This window comes from Pseudophryne corroboree, chromosome 4 (genome assembly GCF_028390025.1).
Source record: "Pseudophryne corroboree isolate aPseCor3 chromosome 4, aPseCor3.hap2, whole genome shotgun sequence".
Classification (NCBI taxonomy): Eukaryota; Metazoa; Chordata; class Amphibia; order Anura; family Myobatrachidae; genus Pseudophryne; species Pseudophryne corroboree.
In genome coordinates, this window is record NC_086447.1 from 871,332,731 (window position 1) to 871,346,687 (window position 13,957).

Genomic DNA, 13,957 nt, shown 5'->3' on the forward strand with positions numbered 1-13,957 from the left:
GAGAAAGCGGCGGCAGAAGACGTTCCTGTCTTCAAATAAGGTAGCGCACAGCACTGCAGCTGTGCGCCATTGCTCTCAGCACACTTCACACTCCGGTCACTGAGGGTGCAGGGCGCTGGGGGGGAGCGCCCTGAGACGCAATAAAAACGATATAAAAACCTTATATGGCTAAAAAAAATGAATCACATATAGCTCCTGGGCTATATGGATGCATTTATCCCCTGCCAGTTTCCTGAAAAAAGCGGGAGAAAAGGCCGCCGTGAAGGGGGCGGAGCCTTTCTCCTCAGCACACAAGCGCCATTTTCTTTCACAGCTTCGCTGGAAGGACGGCTCCCTGACTCTCCCCTGCAGACTACACTACAGAAACAGGGTAAAACAAGAGAGGGGGGGCACTATTGGCAGCTAATATATAATACAGCAGCTATAAAGGGAGTAACACTTATATAAGGTTATCCCTGTATATATATATATAGCGCTCTGGTGTGTGCTGGCAAACTCTCCCTCTGTCTCCCCAAAGGGCTAGTGGGGTCCTGTCCTCTATCAGAGCATTCCCTGTGTGTGTGCTGGGTGTCGGTACGATTGTGTCGACATGTATGAGGAGGAAAATGATGTGGAAGCAGAGCAATTGCCTGTGTTAGTGATGTCACCCCCTAGGGAGTCGACACCTGACTGGATGGTAGTAATTAAAGAATTACGTGACAATGTCAGCACTTTGCAAAAAACTGTTGACGACATGAGACAGCCGACAAATCAATTAGTGCCTGTTCAGGCGTCTCAGACACCGTCAGGGGCGCTAAAACGCCCGTTACCTCAGATGGTCGACACAGACCCTGACACGGATACTGAATCCAGTGACGACGGTGACGAGACAAACGTAATGTCCAGTAGGGCCACACGTTACATGATCACGGCAATGAAGGAGGCATTGAACATTTCTGACACTACAAGTACCACAAAAAAGGGTATTATGTGGGGTGTGAAAAAACTACCAGTAGTTTTTCCTGAGTCAGATGAATTAAATGAGGTGTGTGATAAAGCGTGGGTTTCCCCCGATAAAAAACTGCTGATTTCTAATAAATTATTGGCACTATACCCTTTCCCGCCAGAGGTTAGGGCACGTTGGGAAACACCCCCTAGGGTAGATAAGGCGCTCACACGCTTATCAAAACAAGTGGCGTTACCGTCTCCTGATACGGCCGCTCTCAAGGAACTAGCTGATAGAAGGCTGGAAAATATCTTAAAAGGTATATACACACATACCGGTGTTATACTGCGACCAGCGATCGCCTCAGCCTGGATGTGCAGCGCTGGAGTGGCTTGGTCGGATTCCCTGACTGAAAATATTGATACCCTGGATAGGGACAGTATATTATTAACTATAGAGCATTTAAAGGATGCATTACTATATATGCGAGATGCACAGAGGGATATTTGCACCCTGGCATCTAGAGTAAGTGCGATGTCCATTTCTGCCAGAAGAACGTTATGGACGCGACAGTGGTCAGGTGATGCGGATTCCAAACGACATGGAAGTATTGCCGTATAAAGGGGAGGAGTTATTTGGGGTCGGTCTATCGGACCTGGTGGCCACGGCAACGGCTGGAAAATCCACCTTTTTACCCCAGGTCACCTCTCGGCAGAAAAAGACACCGTCTTTTCAAACCCAGTCCTTTCGTCCCTATAAGGGCAAGAGGGAAAAAGGCCGCTCATTCCTGCCCCGGGGCAGAGGAAGGGGAAAAAGACTGCACCATGCAGCCTCTTCCCAGGAGCAGAAGCCCTCCCCCGCTTCTGCCAAGTCCTCAGCATGACGCGGGGGCTCTGCAAGCAGACTCGGGCACGGTGGGGGGCCGTCTCAAGAATTTCAGCGCGCAGTGGGCTCACTCGCAAGTGGACCCCTGGATCCTGCAGGTAGTATCACAGGGGTACAAATTGGAATTCGAGACGTCTCCCCCTCGCCGGTTCCTGAAGTCTGCTCTACCAACGTCTCCCTCCGACAGGGAGGCAGTATTGGAAGCTATTCACAAGCTGTATTCCCAGCAGGTGATAATCAAGGTACCCCTCCTACAACAGGGAAAGGGGTATTATTCCACGCTGTTTGTGGTACCGAAGCCGGACGGCTCGGTGAGACCAATTTTAAATCTAAAATCTTTGAACACTTACATAAAAAGGTTCAAATTCAAGATGGAGTCACTCAGAGCAGTGATAGCGAACCTGGAAGAAGGGGACTATATGGTATCTCTAGACATCAAGGATGCTTATCTCCATGTCCCAATCTACCCTTCTCACCAAGGGTACCTCAGGTTTGTGATACAAAACTGTCATTATCAGTTTCAGACGCTGCCGTTTGGATTGTCCACGGCACCACGGGTCTTTACCAAGGTAATGGCCGAAATGATGATTCTTCTTCGAAGAAAAGGCGTATTAATTATCCCTTACTTGGACGATCTCCTGATAAGGGCAAGGTCCAGGGAACAGTTAGAGGTCGGAGTAGCACTATCTCAGGTAGTGCTACGTCAGCACGGGTGGATTCTCTAAATATCCCAAAATCACAGCTGATTCCAACAACACGTCTACTGTTCCTAGGGATGATTCTGGACACAGTCCAGAAAAAGGTGTTTCTCCCGGAGGAGAAGGCCAGGGAGTTATCCGAGCTAGTCAGGAACCTCCTAAAACCAGGACAAGTGTCAGTGCATCAGTGCACGAGAGTCCTGGGAAAAATGGTGGCTTCTTACGAAGCGATTCCATTCGGAAGATTCCATGCAAGAACTTTTCAGTGGGATCTGCTGGACAAATGGTCCGGATCGCATCTTCAGATGCATCAGCGGATAACCCTATCTCCAAGGACAAGGGTATCTCTCCTGTGGTGGTTACAGAAGGCTCATCTTCTAGAGGGCCGCAGATTCGGCATTCAGGATTGGATGCTGGTAACCACGGATGCCAGCCTGAGAGGCTGGGGAGCAGTCACACAGGGAAGAAATTTCCAGGGCTTGTGGTCAAGCATGGAAACGTCTCTTCACATAAATATCCTAGAGCTAAGGGCCATTTACAATGCCCTAAGTCAAGCAAGGCCTCTGCTTCAGGGTCAACCGGTATTGATCCAGTCGGACAACATCACGGCTGTCGCCCACGTAAACAGAAAACTGGACAGATATTGCGCCAGGTCAAGGGACCCTCAGGCAATAGCTGTGGACGCTCTGGTAACTCCGTGGGTTTTCCAGTCGGTATATGTGTTCCCTCCTCTTCCTCTCATACCAAAAGTACTGAGAATCATAAGAAGGAGAGGAGTAAGAACGATACTCGTGGCTCCGGATTGGCCAAGAAGAACTTGGTACCCGGAGCTGCAAGAGATGCTCACGGAGGACCCGTGGCCTCTACCTCTAAGGAAGGACCTGCTCCAGCAGGGACCTTGTCTGTTCCAAGACTTACCGCGGCTGCGTTTGACGGCATGGCGGTTGAACGCCGGATCCTGAAGGAAAAGGCATTCCAGATGAAGTCATCCCTACCCTGATCAAGGCCAGGAAGGATGTAACTGCAAAACATTATCATCGCATTTGGCGAAAATATGTTGCGTGGTGTGAGGCCAAGAAGGCCCCTACGGAGGAATTTCAACTGGGTCGTTTCCTACATTTCCTGCAAGCAGGATTGTCTATGGGCCTAAAATTAGGATCCATTAAGGTTCAAATTTCGGCCCTGTCGATCTTCTTCCAAAAAGAACTGGCTTCAGTGCCTGAAGTTCAGACGTTTGTCAAAGGGGCACTGCATATACAGCCTCCTTTTGTGCCTCCAGTGGCACCTTGGGATCTCAATGTAGTTTTAGGGTTCCTAAAATCACATTGGTTTGAACCACTTGCCACAGTGGATTTGAAATATCTCACATGGAAAGTGGTAATGCTGTTGGCCCTGGCTTCAGCCAGGCGCGTATCAGAATTGGCGGCTTTATCCTATAAAAGCCCTTACCTGATATTTCATTCGGATAGGGCGGAATTGAGGACTCGTCCTCAATTTCTCCCTAAGGTGGTTTCAGCGTTTCACATGAATCAACCTATTGTGGTACCTGTGGCTACTAGGGACTTGGAGGACTCCAAGTTGCTGGACGTAGTCAGGGCCCTGAAAATATATGTTTCCAGGACGGCTGGAGTCAGAAAATCTGACTCGCTGTTTATACTGTATGCACCCAACAAGCTGGGTGCTCCTGCTTCTAAGCAGACGATTGCTCGTTGGATTTGTAGTACAATTCAACTTGCACATTCTGTGGCAGGCCTGCCACAGCCAAAATCTGTTAAAGCCCATTCCACAAGGAAGGTGGGCTCATCTTGGGCGGCTGCCCGAGGGGTCTCGGCTTTACAACTTTGCCGAGCAGTTACTTGGTCAGGGGCAAACACGTTTGCTAAATTCTACAAATTTGATACCCTGGCTGAGGAGGACCTGGAGTTCTCTCATTCGGTGCTGCAGAGTCATCCGCACTCTCCCGCCCGTTTGGGAGCTTTGGTATAATCCCCATGGTCCTTACGGAGTTCCCAGCATCCACTAGGACGTCGGAGAAAATAAGAATTTACTTACCGATAATTCTATTTCTCGTTGTCCGTAGTGGATGCTGGGCGCCCATCCCAAGTGCGGATTGTCTGCAATACTTGTATATAGTTATTGTTACAAACAAATCGGGTTGTTTTTTGTTGGAAGCCATCTTTTCAGAGGCTCCTACGGTTATCATACTGTTAACTGGGTTCAGACCACGAGTTGTACGGTGTGATTGGTGTGGCTGGTATGAGTCTTACCCGGGATTCAAGATCCTTCCTTATTATGTACGCTCGTCCGGGCACAGTATCTTAACTGAGGCTTGGAGGAGGGTCATAGGGGGAGGAGCCAGTGCACACCAGCTAGTCTAAAGCTTTTACTTTTTGTGCCCAGTCTCCTGCGGAGCCGCTATTCCCCATGGTCCTTACGGAGTTCCCAGCATCCACTACGGACTACGAGAAATAGAATTATCGGTAAGTAAATTCTTATTTTTTTTTCCTTTTTCTCTCAGCTTTCTGCAGCACCAGAATGATGAACTGCGCCGGCGCCTTGCGTATGCCACCACCAAAATGGAAGCCATGGAGCACGAGGTGGATGCAAGTCGGCATTATTTGGAGGTAGAGTTGAGTCGTAATCGGGAGGAATTGGAGAAACTCAAAGACAAGTTTCGCAGGTATCCTTACAACAGAACACAATCCGTTATCGAAGCTCGTTCCCAGTCCTTTGGTTCCTCACATTAACTGTTTTGCAGATTGCAGAATAGCTACACAGCCTCGCAGAGGACCAACCAGGACCTGGAGGAGAAGCTGCACACGCTGGTAAGAGCTGTGGTTGCACAGTGAAACCAGTGCAGGCGGTGGGTGTGGGTAAGCAGTGTCGTACGTGACACTATGGATGAGACGAGCCATCTCCCATTCCTCCGCCAGAGCTATCACTTACTGTATCATGTGACATATAGATACACTTCGTACAATGGTGTGGTGGACAGGTGCATGGTGGTGGTGGGTGACTGTTGATTGCATTGCAGTTATGCTGTAGTTTTCTGTTTGGGCGCCATGTGGTGAAATCGCTGTAGTGGGTGACTTGTTGGTTTGGTGTAGTGTTCGACTGTTGGTTGTGATGCTGTAGGCTTCCACTTTGCCCATTGCCTGGTTATTGGACCACTTTAGTGGATGACTGTTGGTTGTGAAGTGATGGTGTAGGTTTCTTGGTTGGTTGTTGCCTTATTATTAGATCACTGTAGTGGATGAATGTCTGTGCAGAGATGGTGTAGGTTTCCTGTTTATTGTTCTCTGACGATGATATTTCTGTTGTGGTTGATGACTGTTAGTTGTGCAGTTATTTTGTAAGTTTCCTGGTTGGTTGTTGCCTAGTTAGTATATTTCCCTAGTAGTTGCCGATTGATGTTGTAGGTATTCTGGTTGATTGTTGCTTGGAGACTATATCACTGTAGTGGGGACTGTTCATTGTACAGCGATGTAGGTTTCCTGGCAAGTTGATGCCTGGTTATTAGATGGCTGTAGTGGATGACTGATGGTAATAGTGCAGTGATGGTATATATTTCCTTTTTAGTTGTTATATGGTGATTAGATCATTGTAGGGCATGGCTTTTGGTATTGCAGTGACTTAGTAAGCTGTAGGTTTCCTAGTTTGTTTATATGAATTTAATGTATTACTATTGGTTGTGCAGTGATGGTGTAGGTTTTCTAGATGGTTGTTGCCTGCTGTATTTGATTGCTGTTGGTGGTGCTGGGATGGTGAAGATTGTCTGGATGGTTGTTGCCTGTTGATTATATAGCTGTAGTGGTTGTACAGTGTATGTGTAAGTTTCCTTATGATTAATATCACTGTAGTTGATTGCTGTTATACGGTGATTGTGTCTGTTTCATGGTTGGTTGCTAACTGGTGATTGGATTGCATTAGAAGGTGACTGTTGGTTGTACATTGTTGCTTTCCAGGTTGGTTATTGTCTGGTGATGATGCCACTTTAGTCCAGTGTTATCCAAACAGTGTTATTATCAGTGTTATTGCCAGTCCAGGTTATCAAGAGATCCATGCTTGTGCTCAGATTGTAAAAGCAAAATGACTCTAGTACTAATTACGTCGTGTGTACTTGAACATGGGTATCCTTAAAACCCGGACTATTATGGCACCTTGAGAACCGAACTTGGGAAACTGCTGTAGTGGATGACTGTTGGTTGTGCAGTGATGCTGTAGTTTTATTGGTTGTTCGTTGCCTGGTGATATTGCTGTATTGGATGATGTTTATGCAGTGATGGTTTAGGTTTCCTGATTGGTTGTTGCCTGGTGATTAGATTGCTGTAACTGGTGACTGTTGGTTCTGGTGTAAGCTGGTTGGCTGTTGCCTGGTGATGATATCGCTGCAGTGGATGGCTGTTTGGGTCTGCAGCTGGGAATTATGAAGTGATTAAGGTCATCATGTAATTTCCTTCTTCATGTACTAATCTTACATCTAACTCTCTCTTTCTCTCTGCCTTGCGCTGTCGGTTTGCAGGCATCGTTCAGCCAAAGCTGGATCTATTCAGTTGCGTTTGGTAGACGTTTGGGGTGGGATGGGTGGTCACTTCCACTCCCTGTCTCGTGTGTCTGGGCTTCCAGAACCTCACCTACTCTTAACCTCTTGTCATTCACCTTCCAGAAAACAGACCCTCCGGCAGCTTTGGGATTAACATCACACCGCAGCTCAGCTGTTTTCTATCCTTCTGTGTGGTTGGCACTCTCCATCTTCCGTGTGTTGCTTGTATGGGGTGCATGTGTCTCCTCACTCCTGCCCGCCACATACCCTCAGCCACTTACTCACTTTTCCATGTTCACTTCCAGATTAAGAAGGCTGAGATGGACCGAAAAACTATGGACTGGGAAATAGTTGAACTCACTAACAAACTTTTGGATGCAAAAACCACCATCAACAAACTGGAAGAGTTAAATGTATGTTACAGGGAGTTAAGACTGAGATGTATTCATAGAGGCTGAAACATTGAACGTGTGAATTGGGGACTGTAATGTGAGATAGTTATGTTCCTGCTGTCGGAACTGGTTAAACCTCAGAGGGCAAGCTAGGTGGAGAAACCCCCTGGACATTTACACATGATGCAAAACCCACTGACTGTTACTGTCCTGTAATATGGCGTAATAATTTCGTCAACGAAAAGTTTGATGAAAGGTAATCGTTGACGACCGTTTTATTTCAGGACTAAAATGTAATCCTAGATACTGACTAAATCTTCACTAAGCAATGCAAAGTAAAGAGACTAAAATGTGACTTTAAACCAACTACAATTTTAAGTAAGCAACCAATACTAAAACTAAGTTTAAAATCCTTGTCAAAATTAACACTGACGTGGGACTAGTTAGTCCTTAACCGCAATTTCCACTCTTTTTCAGGAGCGTTATCGACAAGACTGTAATCTCGCTGTTCAGCTGCTGAAGTGCAACAAGTCGCATTTCAGGAACCACAAATTTGCAGATGTGAGTAGTTGATTTGCAGTATAGTTTTCCAGTCTTACTTTCTGTGTAGAGCGATCTTGGCACTGTGAGTAGAGAAATCCTATGCGGGCTCTGTGTCATGTACAATATTCTGTGTAGACACTGCATTTCCGATGTTAAAAAAAAAAAAAAAAAGTGTCTAGGTTCTCCTGCAGTGTAGATACTTCTAGATTCACTTGCAGTAGGAGCTATGTAGAGACCTGTAGGCCACCCTGCAGTGTAGGTATCCTTTTGCAGTATGAGCTAGGTAGAGGCCTGTAGGCCATCCTGCAGTGTAGATAGCTCCTGTCAGTGTGAGTTATGTAGAGGCTTGTACGCCATCCTGCAGTGTAGGTATCCCCTGGCGGTATGAGCTAGGTAGAGGCCTGTAGGCCATCCTGCAATGTGATAGCTCCTGGTAGTATGAGCTAGGTAGAGGCCTGTAGGCCATCCTGCAGTGTAGGTATCCCCTGGCGGTATGAGCTAGGTAGAGGCCTGTAGGCCATCCTGCAGTGTAGATAGCTCCTGTCAGTGTGAGTTATGTAGAGGCTTGTACGCCATCATGCAGTGTAGGTATCTCCTGGCGATATGAGCTAGGTAGAGGCCTGTAGGCCATCCTGCAGTGTAGATAGCTCCTGGCAGTGCGAGTTATCTACACTGCAGGATGGCATACAGGCCTCTACCTAGCTCATACTGCCAGGAGCTATCTACACTGCAGGATGGCCTACAGGCCTCCAGATAACTCTCACTGCCAGGAGCTATCTAGAGGCCTGTAGGCCATCCTGCAGTGTATATAGCTCCTGGCAGTGTGAGTTATGTAGAGGCTTGTACGCCATCCTGCAGTGTAGGTATCCCCTGGCGGTATGAGCTAGGTAGAGGCCTGTAGGTCATCCTGCAGTGTAGATAGCTCCTGGCAGTATGAGCTAGGTAGAGGCCTGTATGCCATCCTGCAGTGTATATAGCTCCTGGCAGTGTGAGTTATGTAGAGGCTTGTAGGCCCTTCAGTAAGGTAAACAGTGTAGATATCTCTGTGTAGTGTCAGTTTAATAAAGGTTTGTATGTTCGGCTGTAAGCATCTCTAGGCTTTTCATTCTCCTGTATAAAAGGAAGCTTCCTTATTATATGTTGGTGAATTTCAGGGGGCAGTGAGCCATGTCATCACATTGGGAAGCCACTGGTGTTTGAGTGACATTGCTGACATTTCCTTCTTTTCCTTCTTACTGCAGTTACCATACAAGCTACAAGATATGGTCAGTAAGCATCTACAGAGCTCAGCTTCTTCTCCAGGTTCTGGGCAAGACACTCCTCCACCTAGCTTATCTCAATCGGACGTGGTACCCACATCTGTCATTGCTCGTGTTCTGGAGAAGCCAGAATCACTTATCCTTAATTCGGCCACATCCAGCAGTGGTAGTGGGCCAACTGCTGAAGATTTCTTTGTGCATGTAGACATGAGCTGCCCTGGTCAGCAACAAAATGGTGTCCTCCAGCAACAGGGTAGCTTGGACAGTACTACTGAAGAACCTCCAGCCTTTGAAAAACTGAGTCCATACCCTACCCCACCACCTCCACACACTATGTTCCCAGGCCGCAAGGTCATAGAGTTCTCTGATGAGAAGGTACAGATCCCCAAAAACAGTCCACTGCCCAATTGTACCTATGCCACACGGCAAGCCATTTCTCTCAGCCTAGTGCAGGGTGAGGAGGGGAGTCCAAACAGACATCGCACTGTACCAAATAGCCCAGCATCCTCAGGCAGCTACCCTCAGCGGGCACGAAGTGCGGACAATCCCGCACGGTCCCCTTTGAGTAGTGCAGTGCCCAGCTCTGCTAGCTCAGAGGAGGACATGCTGGCAAACTGGCAGAGGATGTTTGTAGAGAAGGCTGCACCCAGCACGGAGGGGACTTTGGCACACCGTACATCCTTTAGCCGGGACACTGCGCTGGAACTGCAACAGAGGTTCAGTCAATCCATGCAGGAACTGAGCCGTGTAGCACAAGCCTTTTCTGAACAGGAAACCTCTAGGAACAGCTGGATGAACAGCCGGGAGTCCAGCTTGGATGTGGAAAGCACTGGGACAAAGAGAGGTCACCTACCCAATGAGTATGGAAAGGAGTTCTCCGAGGAGGAGGCTCTGGACCTCCTGTCTGGGACTGTGGAGGAAGAGGAGGAGATGGAAGAGCCACAAGTTCTTCCAGAGGAAATAGAGGAGGAAATTGAACTTGAAGATCATATTCATGAGACTCCCATAGAACAGGAGGTGGAGATATTTAGGGAGAAACCTCCAAGTGGCCGGCCACACCGCAGCCCCAAGAGAATGGGTGTACATCACCTGCACCGGAAGGACAGCCTGACCCGAGCACAGGAGCAGGGTAACTTACTAAACTAGAAGAAGCAGCATTGTGTTTGTTAATACAGAATGTGAGGCTTACAGGCTGTGGCCAGACCTTACAGTGGATGCAGATAACCATGTCCGAGGCTTCACTGCCTTCCAGGCTTGCTTAATTCCCTTTTATGTCTGCAGCCATGACAAGAGTGCACTACAGGAGGTGGGTTACAATCCATCCCAAAAAGTACATCTGCCCCCAGCAGAGGAGGGTGGATTTTTGCTTAATCTCCCACTCTAACCTCTTCATCCAGCTTCTATGAGGACTATATAGATGGCTGAGGGCAGGCAGGATCTGCGGTGAATGGTATCCAGTGTGGTCAGGGTTGTTGGAATGTGGGGATAATTTGAGGACTGTAGGTTGTGTTGGGAAAATAAAATAGTGAGGATAATAGTAGGTCTGGGATAGGCAAAAGGAGCAGTGAGAAAGGTACAGTACCATTCAGAGGGAGGAGCCAAGAATTGGAGCTGGATATAGTATCGGAAAGAGGGAGGAGCTGAGAAGTGGAGCTGGATATAGTATCTGGAAGAGGGAGGAGCTGAGAAGTGGGGCTGGATATAGTATTGGGAAGAGGGAGGAGCTGAGAAGTGGGGCTGGATATAGTATCGGGAAGAGGGAGGAGCTGAGAAGTGGAGCTGGATATAGTATCGGGAAGAGGGAGGAGCTGAGAAGTGGGGCTGGATATAGTATCGGGAAGAGGGAGGAGCTGAGAAGTGGGGCTGGATATAGTATCGGGAGGAGCTGAGAAGTGGGGCTGGATATAGTATCGGAAAGAGGGAGGAGCTGAGAAGTGGGGCTGGATATCGTATTGGGAAGAGGAAGGAGCTGAGCAGTAAGACTGGATATAGTATCAGGAAGAGGGAGTGGCTTAGACATGGGGGTTGCTATAGTGTCTGAGTAGTTGAAGTTTCTGCGTTGTCATGGCAGATCCCTCGTTCCGGCCTGCTCTCTGGTTATGGAATGAGTTAATTGTTGGAGAGAATCAATAAAAATACCTAATTCCCATTGAGTTCCAGCAGTAGGTCACCCACCTCTTCCCAATTTCTAAAACCTTGGGCCTGATTGACACTGACCTCTGAGAGCAGTGGTTACAGTTAACCCTTGACTGACAGTGCAGTGCCGGGCACTTGTGTTTTTTGTGGTTTGTTTGATCTTTATATATTTTTCTGTCTTTGTTGTGGTAAATTCCTGCCGGTAACATGTCAGTAGCGCCCACGCAAGGTACCACATTGTCTGATTTGTTTCACGGTCCGCCTGGTGCTGCTGTGGTACCCAGAGCCCACTTGCCTCTGTCCACATCTATCTGCTGTTCTGGTTTTCAGTGTTTGAAAGACTGTATGGTATCTGCTCATACTGAGTATTTTCTCTCAGTATATATATATATTTTTGTACCCAGTACAGTATTACCTGTTACTAAGTTTCTGACACTCCCCCATCCTCCTGATTTTCAGACTGTTAATCTCACTTAGATTTATTTTCTGACATTTTTTTTTCAGAGCTAATGTCTATTTTCCAATGAAAAATAAACTATTTTAAAAGTAACGTGTTAGACGTCTGTTTGATGCTTGAGTACGGCCAATGGAACGCACCAGCTGTGGCAGAGTGAGCCCTATAGAGAGAAAATGAAACCGTAGTCTCGTCTGAGACTGAGGAAGGGATGAAACCTCTCCATGTCTAAACGTGAGGATTTCAGCCTCGATGATACCAGACCTGATTCAGATTTGGTCGCAACTTCGATTGTGTCGCAACAGAGCGATTATCGATAGACCGTGCATGCATCATGGCTGCAGTGCGTACGTGTCGCAGAGATGAATCGGTCGCAGAGTTGCTGACGAGAAGAGGCCGTTTGGGAAAGGTAACGGGGAGTGTCTGCAAAAAAGCAGGTGTCATGACCGTGTTCGGGGAGTGTCTCAGCCTGTGACGATCTCGTACACATAAAACATGACGCCCGCAGCCGGTGACTCGATGTTACATCTGCGTCGAGGTTGCGAGAATGGTGCGATGGCTTTGGTGGGCGTCTTTATTCATGGGTAGGGGATGGAATCTGGGCGGCCGGGATCCCGGAGGTCAGTACAGCAATACCAGGATCCCGGCCCTCAGAATGCTGGCAGCGGGGTGAGCGCTAGAAAGCCCCTTGCGGGCTCACTGCACTCGCCACGCTGCTGGTCTCGCTGCACTCTCCATGGGTTCTGTTCCCACTCTATGGGTGTCGTGTAAACCCACGAGTGGGAATAGCTCTGGCACAGCTGCCAGCATTCTCGGCGGTCGGGATCCCGGCGTCAGTGTTCTGACCGCCAGGATATTCACTACATCCCCTGTTTACTTGTGGGTGGCTGCTCCACTTGTGTTGCCTCCCAGTTCCGTCACTGGAAAGGATCAGTGCTGTGACGGCATTGTGACCACATCTGAATCGGGTAAATTGTGTTACAGGGCGTAGATCATTGTGCCTGTCCCGTAGATTGCTGTCACTCTCCAGTGGAAGCCGTACAGCAGAACCAGCGCTGAGGTCATGAAGCCACTTGCGGAGCTCTTGGCTGCACAATGGGGGTAATTCCAAGTTGATCGCAGCAGGACATTTTTTAGCAGTTGGGCAAAACCATGTGCACTGCAGGGGAGGCAGATATAACATGTGCAGAGAGAGTTAGATTTGGGTGGGGTGTGTTCAAACTGAAATCTAAATTGCAGTGTAAAAATAAAGCAGCCAGTATTTACCCTGCACAGAAACAAAATAGCCCACCCAAATCTAACTCTCTGCAAATGTTATTTCTCTGACGTCCTAGTGGATGCTGGGAACTCCGTAAGGACCATGGGGAATAGCGGCTCCGCAGGAGACTGGGCACAAAAGTAAAAGCTTTAGGACTACCTGGTGTGCACTGGCTCCTCCCCCTATGACCCTCCTCCAAGCCTCAGTTAGATTTTTGTGCCCGGCCGAGAAGGGTGCACACTAGGGGCTCTCCTGAGCTTCTTAGTGAAAAGTTTAGTTTTAGGTTTTTTATTTTCAGTGAGACCTGCTGGCAACAGGCTCACTGCATCGAGGGACTAAGGGGAGAAGAAGCGAACTCACCTGCGTGCAGAGTGGATTGGGCTTCTTAGGCTACTGGACACCATTAGCTCCAGAGGGACCGAACACAGGGCCAGCCTCGGAGCTCGGTCCCGGAGCCGCGCCGCCGGCCCCCTTACAGAGCCAGAAGCAAGAAAAGGTCCGGAAAAATCGGCGGCAGAAGACATCAGTCTTCAACAAGGTAGCGCACAGCACTGCAGCTGTGCGCCATTGTTACTCAGGCACACTTCACACTCCGGTCACTGAGGGTGCAGGGCGCTAGGGGGGGGCGCCCTGAGCAGCAATGTAAAACACCTTGGCTGGCATAAATACACCACATATAACCCCCAGGGCTATATGGGTGTATTTTAACCCCTGCCAGAACTTACCAAAAAAGCGGGAGAAAGGCTCCGCCCCCTTCTCGGCGGCCTTTTCTCCTCAGCACACGGGCGCCATTTTCCATCACAGCTCCGCTGGAAGGACGTCTCCCTGACTCTCCCCTGCAGTCCTGCACTACAGAAAAGGGTA

The 13,957-nt window shown here is 48.5% G+C and overlaps 1 protein-coding gene across 10 annotated transcripts in view; it reads left to right on the forward strand.

Annotated features, from left to right (window-relative positions):
• TJAP1 (tight junction associated protein 1) overlaps nucleotides 1–11,931 on the forward strand; it is a 54,782-nt gene extending 42,851 nt beyond the window's left edge. For all 10 annotated transcript variants that reach the window (XM_063918777.1, XM_063918775.1, XM_063918783.1 and 7 more), the window contains 5 exons: nucleotides 5,027–5,188; nucleotides 5,267–5,333; nucleotides 7,357–7,464; nucleotides 7,921–8,004; nucleotides 9,228–11,931. In XM_063918777.1, the coding sequence (XP_063774847.1) occupies nucleotides 5,027–5,188; nucleotides 5,267–5,333; nucleotides 7,357–7,464; nucleotides 7,921–8,004; nucleotides 9,228–10,391 (1,585 nt within the window). In that variant the 3' untranslated portion in view covers nucleotides 10,392–11,931. The remainder of the gene's footprint in view (nucleotides 1–5,026; nucleotides 5,189–5,266; nucleotides 5,334–7,356; nucleotides 7,465–7,920; nucleotides 8,005–9,227) is intronic.
• The last annotated feature ends 2,026 nt before the right edge of the window (nucleotides 11,932–13,957 follow it).